General features: G+C 42.4%; 1 protein-coding gene and 1 non-coding gene across 7 annotated transcripts; one reads left to right on the forward strand and one right to left on the reverse strand.

The window, feature by feature from the left end:
* Positions 1-1811: 1811 nt before the first annotated feature.
* pfkpa (phosphofructokinase, platelet a) lies at positions 1812-24247 on the reverse strand. 6 transcript variants are annotated; one of them, XM_084938856.1, is made up of 23 exons: positions 23958-24247; positions 21324-21397; positions 20435-20512; positions 19127-19316; positions 18706-18871; positions 18398-18442; positions 18203-18311; positions 17454-17549; positions 15847-15939; positions 14023-14148; positions 13356-13420; positions 13037-13106; positions 11933-12079; positions 10717-10787; positions 10423-10510; positions 8392-8544; positions 6786-6950; positions 5406-5467; positions 5036-5147; positions 4614-4713; positions 4284-4289; positions 2733-2838; positions 1812-2609 (listed from the first exon to the last, which is right to left on the reverse strand). In XM_084938856.1, exons 1-23 carry the CDS (start codon positions 24049-24051, stop codon positions 2453-2455), a joined length of 2373 nt encoding a protein of 790 aa, XP_084794982.1. In that variant the 5' UTR covers positions 24052-24247; the 3' UTR covers positions 1812-2452. The 6 variants fall into 6 exon arrangements, 5 of the variants coding, with proteins under 5 accessions (XP_084794982.1, XP_084794979.1, XP_084794980.1 ...); XM_084938853.1 differs by lacking the exon at positions 4284-4289 and adding an exon at positions 9543-9695; XM_084938854.1 differs by lacking the exon at positions 17454-17549 and adding an exon at positions 17910-18005 and having other exon boundaries at positions 23958-24246.
* Positions 12685-12757, forward strand: trnat-ugu (transfer RNA threonine (anticodon UGU)). The gene has a single exon. It is a non-coding gene; the product is annotated as a tRNA-Thr (tRNA).
* Positions 24248-27431: the final 3184 nt, after the last annotated feature.

Raw genomic sequence — 27431 nt, forward strand, 5'->3', positions numbered from 1 at the left:
CTTTTAAGTTATGGATGATAATTATTCTGGGAGGGTCTGTTGGGAGTAAAGGTGATTCAGGTAGCTTTTTCTTCAAATTGCATTTCATGTCACGGCACTGTCGCTAAGCGATGGCCTCAGCACAGCCATATATGTATGCAATTACTTGCCGTTAAGTTGGAGGAAAAAAGGTCAGTTTAGGCTGGAAAAAGAAGCCCAATTACATGTATACACAATTAATACACCCATGGGAAATTGAAATTTTCTTTCAAATGATAAGATTAATTCCTAATTATGGCCTCACACACACGCACACACACGTGCACACTCACACAAGGCCTCACACAGCTAATCTACTTCAGTAATAAGCTAGTGTACACTGAAATAGTGAAGAGAGAAGTGGACAGCAGCTGATGGAGGGAATCCGTGTCATAGTGGACTCAGTGAACCGGGGCACAGCGCAGGCCTGACGGTCCTCTGCTGCCACCTGCTGGCTGTAACGTATATCATGGTTGGTGCAGCACAGAGGGCTTTTAGGAGTTTCTGTTTACCTCCTCCATGCCTGCCATCCCTGCATTTACTGAAGAGAAAAAGTGCATAACAACGATTGGTCCGTCAGTGTGCCATCCCTCATGATGTCCTGTGATCAGTTACAAACCCCATGTCGATGCACGTGTGGTTAGTTGGCACCTTGCAACTGTTTTCAGTCTCTTTGAAGATGCTGTATGTATGGTGCAACCACACGTGTGTACTATCGTTTTGAATTACTTTGGCTGTTTTTGTGTCTCCCTTGTTGTGCTTCTCTTCATGCTTATATTTGCTTCTCTGTATATTATGGTGGATTTTTCCTTTTCTTCATATTTCTTTGTAGTTTGTTGTTACTTTGCATCCTTTATTGTGTTTGAACATTTTGCTTCTCTTTACAGTTTGCCTCTTTTTTATCTTGTTTTTCTATTTGTGGTGATTTTATTATGTATTGTTTGTTTATTTTGTGTAATTTAGTCTAAGGAGCTTAGAAAGAAAAGCGTCTGGACTTCTTTGAGTTGCTTGAGTTGCATCCGAGAAGCTTCTTCAGTTCTAGGGTCAAATGGTGGAGAGTCCCAGATTTAAACCCCGTGGGAGTGTCTCCCGAGAGGGACATGGACCCCCTATTGATCCTCTACCTAATCACACGCGCCAGGGTGTGAAAATGGGTGTAGGTCCATAGTGAAACCTAGCCCCACCCTATCATGTGATTTCCTGAGGTCAAATGGCCCAGGATGTGAGTGGGCATTAAGGCGACTGGGTGACTGAGAAGTGTATGCAGACATTGTGTTAATTTAGTTAGTCAATACAGTCGACACTATTGCCTCACAGGAAGGAGGTCCTGGGGCCTTTCTGTCCAGGTGCTCTGGCTTCCTCCCACAGTCCAAACACATGCAGGTAGTGGGGTGAGGGGAACTGCTTATCTAAATTGGACATAAAGGCTTAATGTGGCCGTGATGGCTTTGTGTCTCTGTGTTAGCTCAACACACTGGTGTCCTGTCCAGGGTGTGTCCTGCCTCTCACCCTTCAGCCCCTCCATGACCATGAATTGGAAAAGTAGTTTGTCATTAGGTTAACAAATATTTACACAACTAATGAATGGCTCATTAATCTGACACTCGGGGCCACGAGCCTGCTAACTGGCTTCACTAATCTTCAGGCTTCACCAAGAGTCAGTCAACTGAAAGCGATTTTGATTATACAAGCTCTAGTTAAACCCCAAAAATGTCAATTAAATGACTGGAAGAACTGTAATAATCCCAGATGAAATAAAAGGACATCGTTTGATGGAAAGTGACAATCGTGACTCAGGCACATCTCAAGTATGATTTTATTCTGTGGGTCTCATATACATCTAACTCTGTTGGTGCAATATAACAGACAGCTACTCAGTACAGCAGTGCCTACATTTTTAATATATCCACATTTACAAGCAAAATAATTTTTAAAAGATAAATATTAGTTTCCTTGTTAAAGCACAGAATGGAGTTCTCTTGGCTTGCAGCAAAACTATATTGCATCAGTCTCATATAAATATGCTTAACCTCACACTCGTTCTAAGAAGATACGCACTGGTTTGTGCTGCAGATAAAGTGCCTACTCTGCAGCTCTGCAGTCAGAGAATGTCGAAGCAACTCAAGACACAGAAAGTGCAATTTAAAAACACTAAAAAGATCCAGGGCGACGAGGACACACAGGACAGCTGTGTGTGTGTGCATTTGATAAGAGGAGGAGAGAGGCTAGACTACAGTTGGTGAGTTTTTTAAAACAAAACTGAGAGGAGCGCCACTAAAAGGAATGACAGTAACAGAACATGAACACAGCATGTGGCCAGAAAAAAAAGTGTTCATGTTGTAACAGGAGCTCATTTACAACACAAAGACTGACACCTCACAAAATTTCCATCATACACAAAGACTGAACTCAGACCGTCATACAGCGCGGGCCTTCACATGGCCACCGAAGCGTCCGAGTCTTTTGGTCGATTGTGTACGACGTGCTCGAGCTGTCCGGAGTCGGAGACGTCGTAGCTCGTCTTGTACTTAGCCAAGATCTTCATCAAAGGACGCAGCTTCAGCCACCACTGCTCCTTGGGGATCCTGTGACTGCACACAGATGAAGAAACGTCAGTGTCAGCGTTTATTTCTGCATTTCTTTCTCATTTTGGACTCCCGAGTTCTCTTTTGGACTAATCTCCCTGTGTCCCAGCGAGCTACTGTGATACATACACAAAGTCAGTCTCATCCTTGAGTTGGACCACAGGCTGGAAGACCAGAGTCCTGCGGCGCATTCCCAGCAGACAGCAGGAGTCCTCGGTGTTAGCAAACACTCGGCCTGCACACAAACACTGAATCAATCAAAGGTGCAAACACAGGAAGTCCCTGATCTTACAAACATGCATTAGGGTGGAATTAAAGCCACTGGAAACCCAAACCTACAACAGCGTTCCAGCTGTACCTTTTAGGGTCTATGCAATGCCGTTATTTTAGAACTTTTTGATCACTAGGTTTAACTTCCTACACCTCTGTGTGTCAGTGATTTAAAAGCCCACTGGTGAAAATGACTAGTGTCATTGTTTTTGTTGGAGAAACAATGGACTACACTGGTGATCAGGGTTACCCTCACATCAGCAGCAAAGGATAACTGCTTCCCTTCTTAAAGTCGGTGATTTTGTTAGTTGGCACCAGAAATACTAGTCGTTTCATTATTAATATTTTGTTAATGTATAAAGCGAGTTAACTGTAGAGTTGAAGCTGCGTCTATGTAGCCAACCACCAACAGCCACAGCTGCCGTAACAGCAGATGGCAGCAGCACGCCACCCTGCCTCTCTCTGTGATCGGTAGCTTTAAAGAAGATCAATCACAGCAGAACAAGGATCAGCAAACATACGACCCGATGGCCAGAACCAGACAAGCAAAGGGTCCATCCTGACCTGCTTTTGCATTTTGCACCTTTAACTGTATTTTAATCAGTCTTACAGCCCTGTTACTGTGGCTTATTATGCACCACAGTAAGAAAACAAGAAAAGAAGGGAAACAACTTCTGTATTATCAGTAGTCAAATTTCTTTTTTAAGTCTCTATTTTGTATACGGTAAAAAAAATTCAGAACTTTTCAAATTTTCAATTCACAAATAATTTCTGTTTTTTAATTACAGTCCTTTTTTTGTTAAAGTGTAATCCCAGTGAGTGAGCTCCGTTTTTAATGTTTTTGGACTTTTTTGTCTCCTCAAAAAGGCCGAGGACTCTGATACCATTTATAATTGTTATGATTTTGGCTAAATTCCCAGTGGCTTTCACATTGAGAGGTGTCTGGGGAGGTAGGGGTGGTTCACAGTGATTTCTTTCTACCAGCTAGTGGCTATCTGAAACATCATCATAAATGAAACAGCTGCAGTGTGGTTTAAGAGGATGAGAAAACTGAAGCACAAAGAGGTGTTGATATGGAAGCCATGAAAAAAAGCAGCTGAACTGAGATAAAGCACCGCACACTACCAAGAAAATGTGGGAAAAGCAGGAAAAAGAAATGTGCGTGTGGCTCACACAGCCCATGCTTGCACATTTCCATTTCAGAAAGGACCTGGAAACAGCACTGCATGGTGGCTGTCGGTAAATTTGGAAGGCATGGGCAGATTGCATCCTACATGTGTGTAACACAACAGTGAAAATGACACACACAGAAACACACACACACACTGGGAGTATGGCGCTAAAATGAAAACACAGGATAGGAGCTAAATATGTAGATGGTCATGGAGCCAGCATGAAGAAAGGATTTACCTTCATCTTATGTCATCCGAGTGTAAGAGAAATGGACACAAAAAAACAAAACAAAGAGGAGTTTTAACTTTAATGGCGGCCTTAATACACAAACAGTGTACAGGTCGGTTGTGTCGTATCAGATGAGGAAGCGTGTAGGTCCTCATTAAAATGCTACATTGATGAGTGTAAATGATCAATAATTCATTTTCTTTGTGAGGATAAACATACATCAGAATGTCAGACAGAGTGACTCCATGACAGATCTGCTTCACAACGGCCACGCCTCTGCAGGGAGGGAGGATCGGCTACCGCGGGTCTAATTACAGGCAATGGGAACATTAACCTTACCTTGTCTGAACGTCTCAACCAGCTTTTTGGAGACCCACTGCATGGCCTTGGCTGAGATCTTGGTCCCAAAGTTCCGGTCAAATGGAGACGGTGCTCCTCCCTTTGGAAAAAATTAAGAGTTTTCACTCATCCACCAGATCTTTCCCCCTTTCTTCTTAATTGAACACATGTTTGCTGATGTGGTTTGCTAGCTGTGCTATCTTTTCATTACAAACTAGATTTTCCTCAGAGATCATCAAAGTTTTGTGTGTTCCAGTTTTTTTATGTGCTAATCTCAAGATGCACAAATCCAAAATACAACAAAGACCAGCCATGTAAACTGAGAACATGCATATTCATGATACAAATATGGAAAATTGGCACTTCTGTACTCTGGAGGAGACGTTACCACTGATTATTTATACAATGGGAAATCAGCCCACCTGCTGCATGTGTCCCAGCACATTCTTCCTGCAGTCAAACACCCCCCTGCCTTCTTCAGAGTAAAGCTGATAGATGAAGTCTGTTGTGTAGTTCTCATTGCAGTTCTCATTCCTAACAGACACACAGTGAAAGTGTTAGCAGAGGCACACTCACGATGTGTTTGGTTGACGCTCACGCTAGCTGGACGTCATCAGTGGGAGCCGGATCGTAAAATGTCAGCACTGTCAAAACTGTCGACTTCACCACAATATTTGTTTACTATACAAGGAGCTTCGAGTCAAACACAGAGGGATGGAAATGCATGTTTACACTGCAGCTCATTACAAAGAGATGCTGGCTGGAAATTTAAGGTGACTGTCATTTTCTTACCTGAGGACGAGACCTCTCTGAATGCTCGTCTTCATTTTCTCTGTCAGATGTTCAACATTGGCCTGTGGGACGAAGTAGTGCATGTGGCTGATGTTAACACATAGGTGGCTCTGTAAGGTCTGCCTTAGAACTAGAGTAGGGTGACATCTAGTGGATAAAACCAGGAATGACATGTAAAGAACTGAGCCTGAAACTTAAAGGGGACCTATGTTGCTTTACCTTATTTACTGCCATATACACTAACGGCCACTTTTTTAGGTACACCTCTTTTGCCTTCAGTGCTGGTACTAAGGGGCCTAAAGTTTTCCAAGAAAATCCCCGACACCATTACACCACCAGTAGTTAATGTGGTGACTTTATGTATATATATATATATATGTATATATTGTACTATTCTTAGTTATCGTATTGTCTGTCTTGTTAATGTTTGTTTATAATGGAGCATTGTAACAAAAAATAATTTCCCCCAGGGATCAATAAAGTATTCTGATTCTGATTAATGCAAGGCAGAATGGAGCCATGCTTTTATGCCGTTTATGTCAAATTCTCACCCTGCAGTCCCAAAGCTGTAGCAGAAATAGGCTCGACAGCCCAGGCAACATTAACTGTTGCTTCAACTTGCAGTTGTAAGCTGACAGGAGTGGAACCTGCTGTGGTCCCCTGCTGCTGTAGTTTGACTTGTTGTGCACTTGCTGTAAACCACGGTGGTAACGAGTGGTTATTTGAGTCACTGCTGTCTTCCTATCAGCTCAGAGCTGTCTGACTATTCACCTCAGACGTCTGACATCAACGAGGCCCTTTCACCAAGAGGACTGCAGTTTGTCTGGATGCTTTCTTATTCTTTGATCGATCTCTGTAAATCCTAGAGATGGTTGTGGGTTCAAATCCCAGTAGATCAGCAGTGTCTGCATGCCAGATGCAATGAGTAATTGTCATGTGACTGGCTGATTAGATATTTGGATTAAAAGGAATTTAAACTGGTGTACCTACAAAAGTTGGCATTAAGTGTATATACACTATAAATATAACAGATTCCATCATTATTAAAGTTATTATTGAATGTTTTTGTTTTCATACAGGATAGTTTTCTTTTTGCTGCTGTTTGTTTTGTTAGAATGTTTTATTTGCTTGCTTACTTCAGTGTTTATTTCTGAGCATTTATATAACACTGTTTGTTGTTCATTGGACAATATGAAAATAACTGTAATAAAGGGAGAATGTCCTTGGAGAGAGAGAAGCCAAAACTGTTTGTTTGTTTATTTTGGAACTGTGACTCATGCAAAGCTACTTCAGTCCAAGAATAAAAAGCTGGTGCTGAAATGACCATCACAGGTCTACTTTAAATAATGAATGCATACTGGTTCTGTGGTTGCGTCTTACCTGCAGTTCTTTGATGTCAAACGGCTCCTCGTAGATGTAAGCAGCATCAGCCCCTGAAGCCAGGCCCCCCACCGTGGCCAGATAGCCACAGTAGCCTCCCATAGTCTCAATAATGAACACACGTCTCTTGGTCCCACTGGCTGATTGCTTGATGCGGTCACAGGTCTGACACACGCACATGAGCTCACAAAGTCAGTACACATTCAGCACTAATGTGTCAAAGCTAACCTCTGTAACCCTGAGCTCATATTTGTCCATCAAAGTAAACATAAAGATTAGAAGTCGTGAAGTGTTAACTTAAGACTTTCCACACAGTAGAACAACACCGTGCTTATTTAGAGAATAGCTACATTTCAACAACAGATTCATCTAAATGCTGCTTTCACCAGACAGACTGGATCCTGCGAAAGACGACAGAACACGTCAGATGGTAACATTAAATTCAGAATTCATATGCAAACACTTGGTTAAATTCTATGTGGAAACATTTTTCTTCCTGTGCTAGATTTTTATTTTGATAGCCCAGTGCTGACAATCAGCTAAATATGAGATAATCTAGCGTCAGTTTAGAAGTTGCAGTAGTGATAAAAATATGTGTTACTGTGAATTCATGTGCTCTGCAGAGAGCCCGTCTCCCAAAAATGGGAAATCGTTCTATAGTGTATCCATGTGCTTTTAAATGAGAATGTGTTGAAACAGCACAGGGCGATTGTGGCTCAAGAGTTTGGAGTTCACCTTGTAATCGGAAAGTTGCTGGTTCGAGACCCGGCTTGGACAGTCTCGGTCATTGTGTCCTTGGGCAAGACACTTCACCCATCGCCTACTGGTGGTGGTCAGAGGGCCCGGTGGCGCCAGTGTCCGGCAGCCTCGCCTCTGTCAGTGCGCCCCAGGGTGGCTGTAGCTACAATGTAGCTTGCCATCACCAGTGTGTGGCTGACTGGATGTGTAAAGTGCTTTGAGGTCTTTAGGGACTAGTAAAGCACTATACAAATACAGGCCATTTACCATTTTATAGCTGCTTCCAATAAATAAACTGTTGCTTTAGCTTTTAACAGGGTTAGCTCTAAGAAGTAACATTTGTAACAAATCTGTTTCTCTGCATGGACACAAGCTAACAGTTTTGTAAATCACTATCCTGGAGCCCTCAGAGTGCTTCAGCATATCATATATTTAATGTTAGAAAACAACACTGATGTACTTAAATGTGGACAATTTTACTTCATGCTTTTGTGTATGATTTAAAAGAACTGAGAAAGTTGTGCACCAAAGTTTTCCATCTTTCTCAGCTGTTTTGATGATGTGAGCGGGATCAGTAGGAAAACACTTTTTTCCAATTTTTCACAGCAGCACATGAATGCACAGTTTATGTTTGAGTTAGTGTTCGGGCTAAGTTTAGTTCATTGACTTTTGTTGCCTTTACTGTAACCTAAATCCAGAGAACATAGTAGTGTAGCACCTTCTGTAAGCAGACAGTTTGCTGAGTATTAGCACTGGACCACAGTTTTATCTCTTGCACTTTCATATCATGCCTCACGTTCAGTGTCTTTGCACAAGCATCTTGAACAAAGCGCTCAAAGCTCTGCTGGCGGCGGTTTGACTGCCTTACCTCCACAATGGCATTGAGGGCCGTGTCTGCCCCGATACTTAGATCGGTGCCGGGTACATTGTTACTTATGGTGGCAGGCAGCATACACATCGGGATGCAAAACTCCTCATAGTTGGCGCGAGCCTCATACAGCTGCAGCAGACTCTCAAACGCCTGAAGCAGCAGTATACAGAAAACGCGTTAGACGACCGGTCGCTTAGAGAGAGAGAGGGGTGAATCTCTCTCAGTTTGCAAGAGAGTATCCCGCCATTCCGGCATGTTCCGTGTGATAGCGGCTATGGCTTCCCTTTGGCAGAAAGGATGGGAGGATGGGATTGTAAACAGAGTGGTGGAGAAAAGAAAATAAGAACAGAAAGAGTGGCAGAGCAGAGTGGGGAACGTGTAATCAGAACAGGAAGTTGATGTGCAGAGAGAGAAAACAGAGGGAAGGATGATAAACAGGGACAGACAAAGAACAGATGAAGAGACAGGACAGAGAGATGTGTGTTTGTTGGCCTCAGAATCTGCTCCACGGCTCCACGCGGCATATAACAATCACATGACAGCCAGATCTGCTTATATTCAGCAGGACAAGCAGGGCCAATCGAGTCTGCATACACAGCAGGAGGACATGAAGATGGCCAAGCTGCGATTCCAGTTTGAAACAGCACACGTTACCTGAACTACAGGCTGTTAAGCTTGTGTTCTGGCGATGTGTAGACGTCAAAACCTGCATGCAGCCAGCCACTCATCATGACGTGTCAGAGGACACTATCACAAACACACAGACAGGGAGAAGGGCAAGCAGAGCAAAACATGGCGGCCACAACACGTGTGCACCTCACAGCATGCCTCCATGTTGACACTCACTTACTTACCTGAAGGGAGCTTTACGTTTACCAGTCACGCCTCACGGTGCTGACATGACTCACTTTGTCTGTCTGAATTTCTAGTTTTTAGGGAGGCTTTTTGTGCCACATGTGGCTGACAGATGCCACCGTTACAAGAATTTCTTCCGAATGATCCCCTGACAGGCTGGTGACTGGTAAAACACAACACTGTGGGTTTTTCCCCCTTGTTGAAACACAGCTGGCTGGCTTGTAAAGTGAGCGGATGTGTTTGTGTGTCTGTGTCATGTCTGTCTATTCCTGTTGGCAGGCCCCATCACTTACAGTAGTGATGGCGTTCAGAGCCGTGTCAGCGCCAATGCTGAGGTCAGAGCCCGGCACATTGTTGGAGACAGTGGCTGGGACCATGACCATGGGCACACAGAACTCGTCATATTTCCCACGAGCCGTTAACAATTCCAGCAGTGACAGGAAGGCCTGCAGGGCAGAGCCAAGTGCTTTAGTGTCTGCGAGGGGTTTGGAAGATTGGTCTGGAAGAGAGGTGCTACTTGCCACAAAGGAAAGGGTAAGACATAAGTGGAGGGTGCCAAGGGGAGGAGCCAGGTCTATCACAACGGACAGCAGCGAAACAGACAGGTACCACTCCACATTCACCCTCAAAAAACACACACGTACATCATACACAGGATAACTCATTTACTTGCATTCATCAAAGGAAAAGTAAAGCTGGTGAGCATCTATACAGGAGTGCGTGAAATGGCTGAAGAAAAGCAGGTGTTCTCTGTTTCCAAATCAGATCAAATCGAGTCAACTTCAGTTAAATAATCCAAAAACATCATGTTAAGGAGTCTTCTTTCTCACTATATAGCTATACATATATATCATTATAAATATACCATTTAACATGTAATGCTAAATATTAGCTTCCAACGTTGCAGTTCTGCAGCTCTGCTTTTAGGCAGAGAATTGAATTTAAAGCATAGTTTTGTACACAGCTATGCATGGAACCATACAGAGGTGTGCTGAAATGAAGTGGGATAAGGCTGATGGAAACATTATACTGTTTACTGTAACATGTCATAAATATTCATCATTTAAAAGCTTTTAAGCTTGTACATAGACTTAAAGATGAGAAGCATCTACTGACAGATTCAACAAGTTAAAAGCAAAACGAGCAGAGACAAAAACAGAGTCTGAAACTTACCTCGAATCCACCGATAATCAGCAAAGCATTTATATTGTGCTTTCGCATTTGCTCAGCAATTTTCTCCACGTGTTTTGCAGGAAGTGTTCTGAGGATTACAAAATGAGTATTATGAAAAAAATATATATAAAAAATCATTGAAATACAAAGTGTATGGCTGGGAATTTAGTTTCTTAAAGCTATCTATGAGGAAATTCTCTGGATATACTGGTACAGTGCTGATACAGACTCCATCACCTTTGTAGATATCTCAATTTAATCATTATTTTATAAGAAAAACTGAAGACTCTTTACCTTTTTGTCCCCAACAGGGAGCCACCCTGTCCTGTCCAACCTCCGACATCACCCCATTTCACCTCCTTAATCTGAAGGGTAGATGGATGAGACAGATATGTTAGCTATTACTGATGAGTGGAGTCGTTCACAGGATGCTTTTATTTATTTTGTTTTGTTTTAAATGTTCTAATTTAGTGCTCTTCTAACCTGCAACGAGCTGAAAAGCTCCAAAAGCTGGTGCTTTTTTCTTTCTTTGTTGTGTTAAGAGTTGCACAGAGACTAATGAATGTAGTCCCAGTGTGGAAGCTGTTTTCTCCCCAATTTATTTTCTTAAGTTTGCATCTCTCTCACAGTTGTGTATTTTTTGTCCTATCCTCCTGGTTCTCAGGGCAGACATTGCAAACACCAGAGTTAATTTGCTGGACAATCTCTTTCATGTAGCAGCGGAAACTAACAAAGCATGTAGCAGAGAGTGCTTGAGTCCTGAATAACAGAAATCCATTATTCCCTCTGGTCTAATCTTCTTGGGGTCAGTAGGCACAGTCTGAATCCAGGTCTCACAGAGGATGTGTAACTAAGCAGTGACAGTGGAGACATTCTGATAGAGATAAATGATCCGATTGTTTCTTAAGTGCTGTTCACTGAGCCGACCCCACACTCTGAGCGGTTTCGTCAAAGGAGGCTAGAGGACAGAAACTAGTTATACCAGTCATGCAACAAAGAAACGGTATCACCTCAGATTACATATCAGTATAGGTTTTCATTGTTAAAAGTCACACAGGTGCTGCTTGCTTTTACCCTGTATTCATAAATCCCGTGACATTGTGGTGATAGGTAATGTGAGAAACTCTTTGACTTATCAGTACAGAGCTGTGTTTCTCGGCCCAGGGAGAACAGTCTGTTTCCCCCCACTGGATAGTTGTGGTACTGCATCGTTTCGACTGAGCCGAGCAGAGCAGGGAGAGCGAGCGTGAGGAAATTGGTTTACATTAATCTGGACAGATTATCCCCCGGGTTTCTCTGATTATGCTTTAGTGTGACTGTGCACTGTCTGACTCTCATCAAGCTAAGCCAATTCTCTCTGAGATATTGATTAAAAAATTGGAGTCACACACACAGAAGATTTTTATTAAGCTTGGAAATTATGAATGCATTTAAATAACATGAAATCTCATTAGTTTCTGGCCGATTATAATGACATGCAGTAGTGCAGCAGCAGTGCTACAAGTCTCACCTGTCCTTTGTAGAATCCCTCAAAGCCATCACTGACGGCAAACATCTTGTGCCCCTCAGAGATGCCCACCCTTACAGCTGAACGGACAGCAGCATTCATGCCCGCTGCAGGGGCCCCGACATTCAGCACTGCCACATTGAAGTTGCTCTGAAGACATAAAATGCACAGCAACAGGTTATCATACATTCTGGCTCTGGAATAATCCCACCAAATGATAAAGTGTGTTTTTGAACATGGATGATCACGCTCTACAGAAGAAATCAATAAATGCTTTCTGGGGTACTCTCAGCCACATGCTGAGCCTGCAGTGGTCATTATCACAGAGGCAGAGGGTGGAGTCAGACCCTAAGGCAAGCTCCACAGCATGGAGTCTGCCAGGCTGCCTCTACACTTCGCTGATTTTCAGTGTAAGCTACCTCCTATGGAGCTGCAGGTCCTGGCAGGGATGATCAAGTCCAACCCTCAGAGGGGGAGCCAGGTGTGATCTAATATCACTGCACAGCAACAGTGGCCACCCGGGCCCCATATGAAGCCCACGCTCACTAAACCTTAAGGCTTCACAGTAAATAAGAACAACATGGTTAGAAGTGAATACTTGTTCTTATTATGTGCACTTTTTATCTTTTTATAATGAACAGCAGGGAACCACTGACGCATATGACTGCTGAATACTAATGCCCTCAGCCTGATGTCACACACCTGTCTACAGGACAATGGTCACATGGTTACTCCCTCAGAAGGTGTGTAGCGCAGGCTCCATAGCTCAGTGGTTAGAGCACTGGTCTTGTAAACCAGGGGTCGCGAGTTCGATCCTCGCTGGGGCCTGATGCCTGGACAATACTTTTTTATTTGTTTTTGCCTCCACCTCTAGATAAATAAAGTATATGGCTTTGTTTTGTCAAAGACAGCTCTTAAAATAGCAGCAGCAGCAAGGCACATCACAACGGCAATAGCTGAGTCATTATTTGTTGGGCAGAACCTTAGGCTGACTTGGCTCCCTAAAAACAACCTGCTCTACAGGTATTCTGTGGGGGGAGGGCTCTGTCCTTTTGATTTCTGTGTGTGTGTTAAGTGTGAGCAAGAAAAGCTGACACCATCACTTACAGTCGGCAGCTCGGATTCTGGTTTACGATGAGCCAGCAGTTTGTATGTCTTCAGGTTGTTTTCAAAGCTCCTGCAGAAACACCAAGTACAGTGAGTTCATCTGTTCCAACACTTCAATACACAGTGAACACTTCAAAACTAAGGGAGGTGTATTTGAAAATGAAGTCCATGATCCTGATTCTTTCCCTCTTTCCTCATCCTGCTGAACACTGAGTGTAAACAACAGACTGATGGTGTTCTAAAATAGCACCTTGATCCACTTTCCCTGTGTGCACTTAGAAACACCGGACTGAGTGAAGTTCAGGTCTGTCGGTCATACCTGCCCCGAAGCTTAACGGCCTCCTCAAAGCGTTTCTGGTCCATAGCTTTCTGGACCTCTTGAGTCTGGGGAAAAAAAAGAAAGGAGATTGTTTCATTGCTTGAAATCTGCATTTAGACACGGCAGCACAAAAGTACTTTTCAATTTGTTTAATCTACACGATTTGGGAATAAACATCTGCATGCAAGGTCTGTGATCTTTGAAGTGTCACAACTGCTGCATGGAGGAGAAACTGCCCTGAAGTGTGGACAGAGGAAAAAATAACGTGTCATTGTGTGTTTGGGCAAAAAAGGTGACTAATATGTAACCTGCTCTTCACCTCTAACATTTCCTGCTACATAACGTCAGTGAGGTCTTCACTGTGAGCTCTGTTAAACCCAAACAAGGAGCGAGAACGACAACAAAGCTTTTTTGTGCATTTCTATGGAGGCACACATCATCATAAACAGATAATGATTAACCAGTGGCTCCATCTCAAACAATGCACTTCTCTTGTGGACACTATTGCCACTCCAGACTCTGTCTGAAATCATTACTTAAGCTCTTTGTCTTTATGGACTCTGTGTCTGTCTCTCCTCGGCTTCTCTGGTTTTGTAAATATGTGTGTGTGCATGCCTATTGAATATGTGAAGGTCTTGGACTGTTTCCAGCACAGAACAGCACTTACCATCTGCACACACTCCATCAGAGGCACGCGCACCGATGTGTTCCCACACAGAGACACCACACAGGCCGGCGTGTTGGCCGTGGTCTCCAGAAGCGCGAGAACAGCCTCAACACCCATACGGCTGGCCTGTATGTGAGACGCACAGATTAAACTGCATCTTCCTCACTCATCGTTTCTATGCCAACACATTCTTCCCCTGCTCAGGGTTTCTTTTGTTCTTTTAAGTTTTATTTACTTTAAATCTAAAATTGGTTTTAATTCTCCTCTTAAACATCCATCATTTTTTTGTTTTCATCTTTAGACGTTTTGTAGTAAACGGGAAGGGTTCCTGGGATACACTTGCACGTGTGCAGAGCCACAAATCTGTTAATATGCTTAACGTAAAACCTGAGGGCAACGCTCCTCAGACACACACGGGATTGAACAGGAAATGTTTTGGACAACTCCTCAAAACAATACTGCGGACAGGGAACATTTACTATAAATTCTCAAAAGACCATCTATTGAAATTGTGAAAATTAAATCATTTCTGATAATATAATGGCTTTTAAAATTAGGAATAACACTTTAAACACTAATAAATATGCTGCTCAAAAACATAAATGTGCCTATAAACTGCCAAAATAGTCAAAAATGTCAGTTGCAACAACCTCACGTGATAAATTTAAAAACATGGTTTATTTGACAGGCCAAAAGCAAAAGATACTGCTTGGAAAAAAAATGAAAGGAATCCTTTTTAATCAGAGTAAAGCATCAAGTCAGTTAAAGTTGTGGGCATTGATCTGGTCAGTTAAGTAGCAGAGGAGGTTGCTGATCAGTTTCAGCTGCTTCGGTGTTAATCAAATTAACAACAGGTGCAAGAGCATGGAGGAGATCCCAGGAGAAACTAAGTTACTCTAGGAGAGCTGGACGGGGGCATAGAAGGTCCTTAATCCATCAGCAGGAGTGTTGTCTACTCCTTTGTGCGAGGAGGAACGGGATGAGCACTGCCAGAGCTACAAAATGACCTCCAGGAGAACACCTGTGTGGATGTCTGTGACCAAACACAGAAACAGACTTCATGGGGGTGGCCTGAGGGCCTGATGTCCTCTGGCTTCCCCCCTGTGTTCACTGCCTGGCACCGTGGAGCCCGACTCACATTTACCATAAATACTAAAACAGGCAGGGCTACCACCGATGCCCTGTGTGTCTGACAAATGAGGACATGTTCAGCCTGAGCAAATGCGACAGACAAGAAAGGATCTGGAGAAGCCATAAAATCGTTCAGCATGACTGGTTTGTTGGTGGGACAGTGATGGGCTGGGGAGGCATATCCATGGAAGGACACACAGACCTCAACAGCTTAGGCAACTGCACCCTGACTGCCATTAGGTATCAGTATGAAATCCTTGGATGGACGCTCAGACTGTCCAGGAGTTCAGTGGCGCTCTGGTCCAGCTCTGGGAGTAGATTCCCCAGGACATCATCCTTTGTCTCATGAGGAGCTTGCCCCGTTGTCAGGAATGCTGACGAGATTGTGGGGGTCACACAAACTACTGAGAACCATTTTTAGCTGCTAGTCTGCAGTAATTTGATTTTTAGGGTGTCTTCTGGAGGTTGAAGTTCATTTCCATCAAATGATCTGGCATCATTTAATTCCTTATTTTTAAAACAAGTTTTATTTAACCAACAGGCCAGAGGCAAAGTAGTTTGACAGAGAAAAATTAATCCTGCTTTCTGAGCACGTGAACCCGACAAATGTTTGATATTTTGGCCCCTAAAGTAATTCAACATTTAGCAAAAAAAATCAGAGTACTGGCTCATAAGTCAGGAGGGTGGACCTACCAAGATACGGTCAAAGGCAGATGGGGTTCCTCCTCTCTGCACGTGTCCCAAAATTGTCACTCGTGTGTCGAAACCCAAGCACTTGACCACGAGCTGCGAGGAAAAGAAAAACAAGTTTGAGCAGATGGCCTGGCATCACGTCATCAATATTCTCATGAAAATAACAGCTGTTCATTTAGGTAATGGATCCTTAAAGAAGCAGTTCACCCTAAAATCAAATGTCTGTACTTTCCTCAGGCCTGTGCTGCTGTTTATCACCTATATTTACTTTGGTGTGAGTCGCTCAGCTCCAATTGGTAAGTCTGTTTTCTCTTGAATATAATGCAATCAGATGATGTTTGCCTAGTGCTGATCAGAGAAGCAAAAATTAAATAAATACATGCATTTAAAATAAACCTCACAGGTACATGCAGGCTTCCTTCCACATAACGACACAACTGTTAGTCGGTTAAACAAAATAAATAAAAAAATGTGCGTGTGTGTTGGGGGGGGTTCAGTTCAGTGTTCAGTCATAATTTCTAAAATGCATTCCTGCTGAGCTTTTTAAATGGATTTTGAGCACCACAAATCGACTGAAGAGAAGGCAGACGGCAAAGTCATCTACAGCAGCGGTCCCCAACCTTTTTTGCGCCACGGACCGGTTTATGCCTGACAATATTTTCACGGACCGGCCTTTAAGGTGTCGTGGATAAATACAACAAAATAAAACTAGTACCGGTACCGAAAAAAAGAAGATTTATTCATAACACACGTGAAAAACCCAGGAAAACCGAGTTAACGATAAAAACGATAACAAAATAACGCTGAAAACCGATAAAAACCCTGAAAACCATACATTTCACACCTGAGCCTCAACTCTCGCGGCCCGGTACCAAACGCCTCACGGACCGGTACCGGTCCGAGGCCCGGGGGTTGGGGACCGCTGATCTAGATGGATAAACAGCACAAGATAAATAGGACCAGAGAAAAGGATGTTTATGTGATTTATGGGTGAAGTGTTGCTTTACTGTTGTCTAAATTCATCTAATGCACATTATATATACACTAATAAAGGTATAACTGTGTCACTAATATATACAAAACAAAGGTATATGCAAAAACACATGTAAACAAACTGGCACATCACAAACTTGAACATCAACACGATCTGAAGCTGAAGAGAAGGGGAAACAACAAAGCACAAGCAAGCCGTTCTAATTTTTCAGTCATGTTAGAAAGGCGCTTTTAATTTGAAATCAAAAATAATTACTCTGCTACTTTGAATAAAAACAGAATCTCCAAATAAAAATGTTAGTAATAATTACATAATAATATCATCATGATTCACAATTTACAGTTAAAAAGCCAATTTGTAAGGAAAAAGAAGGCTATGTGTGAAGCAGCTATAAGTAAATTCTATAAGACCTATAATAGCTGTGAGGTTTAGAAAAGGTGTCTTGCAGTGCTTTGGCAGTACAGTGTGGTGAAAGCCCTCTTACCAATCTAGCAAGTGTGCTTTACAGAGCATTCCAGAAACACAGCAACAAAGCCACACCAGGGCAGCAGTACAGTAGTAGAGGTCATTCAGGAGGGAGTCAAAGCTGGAACTGGGTACACTCTGTACTTACATTCTTAACATATTCAGTGGTAATGGGTTTGTTGTTACGATCAATCGCCCCTTCGGCTACAATTATGATATTCAGCCTTTTCATCCCTGCTCGGTTCTACAAGGAGGGCGTGGTGGAGAAACAACATGACAGAAAAACTGAGACTGTGGCTGTAACGTGGGCTTTCAGAAGCACGGGGAGGGAGCCGGACGACGACGGCAGCCTGGGAGCCGAGGACAGATTTGTTCACAATAAAAGCCTGGGTGTCACCACGGCTTGTGTTCACACTTAGTTATCAGGTGTATCCTGTCTTTATTGCTGCTTGTCCACACTTTGTTATTACGGGACTAGCGTAATGTGGATACTGTAAGAAAACTGTAACCAAAGATTTTGGCGGTGTGTAGCTCAGATGGCTGGCTTGCATCAGTCAGGTCTCCGTGCTTCTGGCTTCCCCTTTCTTAACACTCAGGTACTCACATCCTTGACAAAACTAGAGGTTATAGGCTTCCCGTGCCTGTCAATGGCTCCCTCTGCAACTATGATTATGTTCAGCCTTGTTCCCCTGGAACGGGTCTAAATCATAGAACATTGGCATTTTTTTTCAAAGCAGAAAAAACACAAAATCTCACAAAAGTCTTTTGTGATTTAAAGTCTGTGTAGAAAAACAAAGAAAGGTTTGGAACAACATGTTATCAGAGTAAATATAACATTACATCTCATAGAACAACCCAGTAATACTACACTTCACTGAGCAAGTCTGACTGTGTTACCGCGGATAGTTTCTGACACATCTTCTCCTCCCAGCCATCCTCTGGAGGCATTTCAGGGATCAGCACCCAGTCTGCCCCGCAAGCCAGGCCGCTCACCAGGGCCAGGTAGCTGGGAAACACATAAAGGAGATAAAGGTCTGTGTCTCTGACTGAGAATTGATGGTTCTGGATCTGCTAAGGTTTATCTATTCTTACCCACAGTGTCTGCCCATGACCTCCAAAACAAATGTCCTCTGGTGACTGAAAGATAAGGAGAGGAAATATGATGTAGGAATGCTGATGTACCTGAGAGCAGGTGTAGAAGATACCATGATAGTTTTTTCCAGCGTTAAACTTTTCTCAACTTCAAAGTGAGTGATTGAAACAGCTGCTGGTAAGAGTGAAGGATTATTATATTTGAAATGTACCCTGATAATTAAAGCCTGAACTAGCAACTGACTTGTCACATATGCAGCAAACTTTCACATGTAAAGCTGCTAAAGGTGCTTATGTTGACTGCTCACCTCTGTGCAGTTGTCATAATTGCGTCCACCACCTCGATGATTCTGTGCAAAGCCGAGTCAGTGCCAATTGTCATGTCAGTTCCACAGAAGTCGTTATCGATAGAGCCGACCATCCCCACAATGTGAAGGGCAGAGTACTTCTGGACGGCATCGGCCTCAATCAAACCTGAAAGGAAAAGAAGCTTAGAGCAGGACTGGGCTTTTGTCTGAGTAACCACTCTGAGTCACAGCTGTTCCTACAAACACAAATCTCTGATATTACTGGCGGGAGACACGGCTTCTCAGTACGGCACCAAATGACTCCAAGCTCCACATGCTGTGCAGAATTGTTTTCAACAGTGTAACCATGTCCTCAGAATATATAAACTGCATTTTGTCTTGATTGAAAATAGGAAACACAGAGCCATAAAGCCTCCACTACCTTGCTCCACCAACTCATTCAGCAGCCCGCTCCATTCCTCCTTGAAGAGGTTGGCTCCCGTCAGACTGCCGTCTCCACCGATCACACACAGGTTGGTGATGCCGTGCTGCACCAGGTTGTGGGCAGCCTTCAGGCGCCCCTCGTGAGTGCGAAACTCTTTGCAGCGAGCGCTGCCGATAACGGTCCCTCCCTGGTGACGATAATAGGCACGTTTTAAAAGTGTCTCCGGCCCATATCACATGGTTATTCTTTTGGTTTGAACTCCTGTGTTTGTTCTTCAACAGGAAAAGCACTACTGATAACACACCGCCTACTGCGATGTTAGAGGTTGTAATGTTTCACCACTAAACAGCCTTATTGTCTGTGTCACATGACTTACATGTTCCTCCTTTGTGCATTGCTTCCTGCAAGATAAACCTAACTTTGACAAATACATATTTCAGTGTTTTTCCACACTTTTATATTTTATTTATGGTGGGTAAAGAGGGCATGTGGATGCATTAGTCACGCCATAATAAAAATGATAATAATTCCAATTTATAGTAAACGTCTCAAGAAATAAATCTGATGTGAGGTTAGGTTATTTATTAATTATTAAACACGTCAATATGAAGATTGTTCCTCTGCAAAGTGCTTTGAGTAAAATAAGCTGCTTATCTAGTAAGCATCCCATCCTGCAGATGAACTCTAACTGCACTGTCTTGAACTGCAGCTGGTGACAATACTCCAAAGTCGCCTCGGTGGACTTCAAAGCAATACATCAAACGGGTCTCCACTTGCTCCAGGTTCTAGTTAGAATGGTTCCTCAAACTCATAGAGTACAACCGGAGTAGCACAAGGATACTATCCCCAGCTGCAGTTCAAAACAGTGGAACTGGAGTACATCCAAATGGACATGATCCTCTCTAGAGAAAGCAGCTGAATAACGCTGATTACCATCACAACAGTAGCCTGGTCAGAGAGCCAGGAAGAAAAACGATACAGGAAGGGCCAGAGTTAGCTTACTGGAAGATGATGAACTTGCAGAGTGAGAAGATCATAAATCAATCACACATCAAGGCGTTCCTCCACACAAATAAAAAGCTAAATGAGTTTTTGGACAGTTATTAAAACACCTGCCAGCCCATCCAAGTAATGTTTCCATGTGGGAAACACTGCACGCTGCAGTCCAAGAACTGCAAAAGTACTTATTACTTTCGAATGTTTCCGATATAAGCCGGGAGCCCACAGGAGAGAGAACACCTGCTTATAAAAACCTCACTCTGTGTATGTTACATGTGTCTAATATAGACCATGATAATTACTCACCAACTGCAGCATGCTGGACACACTTTCCCATGTGGCTTCCTTTATGTTATCCCCACCATCCACCATACCCTGATATCCCTGATTACAGAGGAAAAAAAAGAATATACATTTAACATTTATGCCTAAAATTGTGGCTTTAACTAATTTAATTAGATATCAATTACATGTAATAAACATATAAATTGCCCATGTAATTCTGTTACATAAGTACAACATGAAATGTTACATTTAACGGGATCTGGGCAAATAAAATTTACTCAAGTAGTATACATTCAGTTTATTTTCCTTACTAATTATTTATTTGAATACATGACCATTTGATTTCTGCTGCAATTTATTTCAAAATATTGCTTCATGGTTATGAGGGCAAAGAATCATCTTTCTGAGTGTTGCACGAGCTAAACAAACAAACACACACTCCAAATAACCTCTGGCTAACAGCCCAAAATACAACGCAACGACATCCTATTGTCATCATGACTTGAAATAATCAAAATATTTCCACATAATTCAAAACCAATGAAATTTACATCATTAACTATAAGACTTGTGCATCGTCATACTGTGCTACCTTAGCTGGGTGCAGGGTATTCATATGAGGCATCTAAAGCCTCAGTTATGTAACATCACACTGTGTGTGAGCAGAAGCCACACGTACACAGATGTGCTGGGATCACAGGATGAGCAGACAGAGCATGGCTCTTCCCAAAGCTCTTTTAACATCTGCTTCATGAAAACAAAATAAACATCCCTGTATTGATACCGGACCCCTGGCTAGTACTGTACACAAATCCAACCATTAAAGTTGGGCTTAAATGTCTTCCAAATACTTTATAGTGATTTTCCTTGAAAATGCTACTATAGTCCTAAAGATAAATTTATGGCTCACCTCATGAATGAAATAAACCTTTGCCCCCACGTACAACCCCATTCGAACCACAGCACGTACAGCACCATTCATTCCTGAAAGAGAAAGAGTTAAAAGAAGAAATCTTAAGCACAAAACAACTTTTTTTTACAAGGTCAAACTTTAAACTATAGAGAGGGAAAACACGTGTGGCTCTCCCAGGGCTTAAGCTACATGGATATTTATTTAATCTGGGTGCAGCTGTAAACCTTTATTTATTTATTTATTTATTTTATGAGTATTTCTATGTCCTGGATGTGGGAGATAATGTGTGTAAGCCCAGCCTTTGCGTGTTTATAGTGTCTGTGTGTCGCTTGTGGATTTTTTTTGCCCCATCAGAAAGCCCTGCCATGTTTGGTCAAAAGGCTTTCCTAGCTCCTCCTACAGGTTCTCTTAGTCTGAGTGAAAATACTAACCAGTAAGACCATGCTCTGTGGTTTTAATGTCAACGTCAGGGTTAGCTTCAACACAGATGGGATAAAAATGTAAAGCTTTACCCACAGGAAGGAGGAGGACGGGAACTTGGCTAACTGGAAGAGTTGTAAACAAAGGGAAGAAAGGACTGGGTTTCCTTGTGAACCAAGCAGTACTGTTACTCTGCAACACAAAGGCTCAGCCCACTCGGGAAGCAGAGGACACAGCAGTGAGGGAAGGGAACAAATTAGGAGAAGACCTCTGAAATGTGTTCTGCTCATGAAGCCGGCAAAGCATCCAGAATTATTAGAAAAGGACCAACAATACAACCCAGTGTATAATCCATGGCACGCTGTCCTTGTTACATAACTACAATCACAGGGGCATCAGACATCAGAGTGTGGTGAAAACAGAGGCAGAATATATGAAAAGATGTTCGCGTAGATATCTCAGCTGAAGGTTTCAAAGTCTCTATCAAAGCAGAACATCTCTTCTTCTGCGTGACTGACTCTTTCTCCTGCTGACTGACTGAAAGCACTCAGCCAAGGCTACACAATGTACTCTGACACTGATGCACGGTCTCAGTTAGCATGCTGCAGACTCACTGCTTAACTCTGGGGCCAGCGCTGCGTGTTTGTTCTGCAATTAAGTGGATCAATTCACTGCTTCTGAATAACCACATTCACTCTTTGAGCTCCTGAAGGATGGAGGTTACACTATAGAACACCTGGTATAATTAATAATAATACATTATTAATAATTGTTCACAAATGCACTTACATAACAACAACAGGTGGTTTCTGAGAAAAGGTCAACATTTGTCTAAATTAGGTATTGAAAAGTTTAAAACAGGGTGGTTATTTAGCAGAAGATTTTAACATAAACAACATTAGAAAATAAAGAAGCTTCTTTAATGCGGTAGAGCAGTGTTAGTGCTGCTGCCCTTTGTATCACAATCCAATGCTAAAAGTGGACACAACTTTGATCTGACCATGGCTTCTCAGGGTAATATTGGAAGAATATCTGGATCAATAAGCCAAAAAAAGTTGAAGTGCTTTCTGACTATTTTTAAAGCAGGATAAAGAAGTTTTTTCCCCACAAAGATACAAAGCTTCTTGCTATTTTTGTCAAATTACAATTTACAGTTGGTTTGTTAATAACTTTCCATGCAGCATGAAAACAATAAGAAGGAAAAGTGTTTTAAAATATCCATATTTATTCATGTTTTGCTCATATTTCACTTTCTACAGCTTGAAAGATATCAGGATGGATTCACTCTCTCTTTATGTTTCCTCTACTACACTGGTCACGTGTAGGCCTAACAATAAGTTACATAACTGGTAAAATAACCACATCCTGTCTTTAAATAAAATCATCAAGTTTCGACTTTTGTTGTTTAATTATAAGATGATGTAACTCATTCGGATCAGCCGGCTGCCATTACAATGTGGCGTTACACGGCAGTAGTAGATGTACATGTGCTTAAGCGAAATTACGGGATGAGCCGGTGAGCACATGACCCGGGTTTCCTCTGTGACGTATAGTCGACTGGAAGAGACGTAGATGAGTTATATGCTGCTCATCACGTACACAGGATGCCGGTATCCCACAACCGCTGGCCTCCACTGTGCTAATAAAAATCCAAAGTCTCTAGTCTCGCTAAAAATGAACACGACAGAAAGGCTGTGTAAGAATTTCCAACCTGTGCGCCAGTGGCCTACACATCCACCAGAACCAGCTTTTAACGGTTACACAACACAGAGCCCTGCACTCCTGCGTATCTGGCTTCTGCACAACCTAAATTAATTGGGAATCTGCGATAATTAAAGGCTAACACAAGCCCGTCAGTTATAATGCAATAATAAACTGTGAGGAGGAAAGCAAACCGCGCGGCTCGACCTTCACGCATCTGTCTGAGCCGCTGGGTAATGTCACACATGCCTCTGAATCAATGACAGGATGATGCTGTTAGCGACTTAGCAGGATGCGCGGTGTTAGCATGCCGGCTAACCGTGTAAATGGCACATAACATCACAGCCTTACTGTACCACCCCGCCCCACCGCGTTTTTAAATAAAAGCCAGGCCGACTTGACAGGCAGTTCACTATGACACAGCGGTGTATCTTCGCCCTCTGCGAGCCTTTCCTCACTGATACGATGCTTCACACAAGTATCCACAAAAAGTGTAACTCGATACTCTACCTTGTGCATCCCCTCCGCTCGTCAGCACCGCAATGGCTTTGCCCGCTCCCGACAGGTTCTCAAAAAATATCTTCTTGCTGTCCGGCTGCGCCATTTTCACTGCAACTCACTATATAAATATAAATAAATATGTGTTTCCTGGCACAAGCCGATAAAAGAGAATACCGACAGTACGGAACTGTGCTAAAATGATGAAGGGCAACAATCTATGCCCTCTACCTATGTACAGTACGCCCGCTTTGGTCTCCTTCTCCTGCCTGTTCCGTATCTGGTCGCTGATTTGCATAGGCCGAGCGCGAGGACAGTTATTGGCAGAAGCTCGGGCCAATCAAATCATAGTTCCAGCAGCATCCGTTCGCTTGCAAACTAATAAGAGATGTGTGGGCGGGTCTATCATTAGAGGATGCCGGCGAGGTTTCAGTTTTTATATGAACCTTAGTGAGGAGGAAGCAACAAGTTACGAAAGTTACACACAGAAACACCTGAATTATACAGTGTAAAGACGAATAAATCTATTATTTTTAAATTAATAATATGAGTAGTAATAGCAGTAGAAGTAGTTTTATTTCTATTTCTAGGCCTAGGTGTTTTTATTGCAGTAACTGGATTGCTCCATAATCAACATTTTGGTAATCCTTCAATATGTGTTTCAACTGTGTACGTTTTATAGTATTCTAAATCTATATTCTTTCACTGTTGCTGATGCATTTGCCCAACTGTGTAAGGTAAAACAAACCTTCCACAGATGCGCTACCTTATGCCATTCTTCGTAAAATGCATCGTCTACGGCCCAGGCTGACTCTTTTGTGAAGTGTATTCTAGTGTGGTGATCACTGCTTAAATATCATATTTACTTTTGCATCACTGAAACTGTGCGCTTTCCTTCAGGCCGAAATCCTTTTACATTGGAGCTATGACTTCCGTTCAAGGTCGTTTTTTATGAGCCATTGATTTTTGTTACTACCTTTATGTGTATTATGTGTATGGGACTCCTAACACTACACAGAGTAAGGTAGCGTTGACTATTTAATATTTTTCACAGATAAACACAAGAATGTAAAACTATGAAACACGCAATGAGGAAGGTTCCACTTTGGATCGTTGTCTCCATCATGTGGCCTTAAGGCCAAACTACAAGTGGAAAGACATTGAATTGTATTTTTCCCGTATTTGTTGAAGACCACTGCTATAAAACGGAAGTACTGTGCATGCTCTGTATTGGTCTCAAACAAAAAGTGTGAGTAAAGGTCTGTTTAGTAACATATAACATCAAAACCTGATTCATCAGCAGAAAGAAAAAAAATCAGTCATTTTGAATTATTCTCATCACACAGCAGACACCGCTGAACTTTGCAATATGATTTAGAACAAGCAAATGAGGCTACTGTGCTTTTAGTCCAGAATCACCCTATTATCAGAAGAACTGCTTTTCCTGCAAACTCAAAATCGATTCAGAAGAAAATACTGACATACTGATATGCATGAATGACAGCCCTTAAGCTTCAGGAACTACATCCAACGACATATAAAGTGATCCTGCTAGTGACATCACTGATAGTTGTGCACCTTCTTGCCTCACATGTGTCCCCCCCAGTCCCCTTAGACACTCCTACAGCTTCCCTGGAGAAGACGCTGTTCGTTTTTGTGTTAGTTCCAGTCAGTTATGAGAACTGTCTCAATTTGATCACACTCACTGTCCTGAAAAGTCAAATAAAAGTGAAGAAAATACTGAGTTAAATAGTCTTTAGATAGAAAAAAAACATTTAGTTTATTAAACTTAAATTGCATCTGCAGGTATATTCAAACAAATCCAGCATAGTGTTAGTTCAGACAGGCCACAAAGCCAAACTCAGATGCAATCTCTCCTGATCAGCTCATCTCAGTGCCAGTGTACATTAGCTGATACCCATCTACACATCCAATTTGCAAATTTCATGTAAAGCACTCTATTTAAGCTGCTGCACATTAGCAACCCACTTCCATTTCAGCCCCTCCTTTCATGCTACATCATGAAAGGAAGGGCTCACTTCCAAGATCCTTGGGGAGCATTACATAACTCATTAACACTAAAATAAATCAAAAACAGCACAAACTAACCATTTATAGCCGATGTGCCAAAAATCATGCATAACTCTGAGACTAAACACAGTCTTGTGTGATGACTGGCAACAGTCTAATTGGCCATTCAAGGAACAGCACATTTTGGAACTGTCAGTTTCATTTACAAGTGAGCTGAAAACCAAAAGGGTGCTCCCATGGAACTGCAGATCAGTGACTTAAAGTATAAAGAAAGTCTCTAGGCATCAATTATGCATCTGAGTAGTCATTCTGTTGGGTCTCATCATGGCATAATCGCCAAACACAGTTTATTTGTGCTAAAATTACCATCTGTACATGTTACAGTAAAAGTATCCCAGTGAAAAAGCACAAATATCAAGCTCTCACTTTTCTCATTTATCTTCCTTTTTTTAAAATCTTCAAGTGGAGGGAATTGTTTCCTTTACATTACCAAGCCTCTCTGCCCTCAGGCACTTACAGCCATCATATGGTCTCACTCCACGTGCTGTCGAGACGACTTTGGTGGAAACTGTTGAGATGACTGCCAGCTGGAGGCCCGATGTGGATCTTTTATCTGAACTCATCATTCTTTGCCGTCAGCTTTTTGCTTCACATAACAACGAAAGCTCTGTATCCGTCAAATTATGTCATCTGCTACAGTATTGGTTTATCGTCAGGCCTCAGCTGTAGCATGAAGCAGACGACAAAAAAGAGCTTAATTTGTGTGACAAATAAGTGCAACTCTTACACACAACAAATGTTGTCGTTTTCATTTCTCCAGCACATCATATTGTGTGCGAGGTAACATGAGTACAGCCTACTGTAAGTATCCATTAGGGCGTTAAGTGACATGTAGAATTTCCAAGATTTCAGTTACGCTAATCTCTTGGAAAAGCGTGAGAAACACCAGCATTATCAGTCGTGCATGTGAGCAGCCTAAAGAAAGGCCTGCTGGCTGGCAAACTGCCATCGGTGTTGTTTTCTCACCGTACCTGTATAATAAATACATGTGCGGACTTAAGTTACTCACTCCCACAGGAAAACCGGGGCTGTCCATTAAAGTCTGTTAGCTTCATCCCAGAAGCATGTAAGCGACTTGATAGTGAATGGAAAGAGAATGGTTGAGTAAACTGAGCCGAAGAGACGTAAATGTGTCCACGTCTGGTTTGTCAGAGGCAGCCTGCAGGTAAAAGTCCTCAGACTGTAGGAAAAGGCTGCTTTTAAAACGTCACTGCAAGTGTTGGGAGACGGGACTTGTAGAAAAGCAAGAGAAATGAAAGAATTGAAAGAAGTTGGATTTTTCATTTTTCTTTTTAAAATGTAGAATTTTACATCTATTTGTAGTTTCTTGTGTTTTCTTATCATTGTTGTTTTTCCTCTGGGGTATTACACTTCTGTGTATTCTGTGCTGAAAAA

This window comes from Perissodus microlepis, chromosome 9 (assembly GCF_051167445.1).
Source record: "Perissodus microlepis isolate ML-2025 ecotype Zambia chromosome 9, ASM5116744v1, whole genome shotgun sequence".
In the NCBI taxonomy this organism is placed as follows: domain Eukaryota; kingdom Metazoa; phylum Chordata; class Actinopteri; order Cichliformes; family Cichlidae; genus Perissodus; species Perissodus microlepis.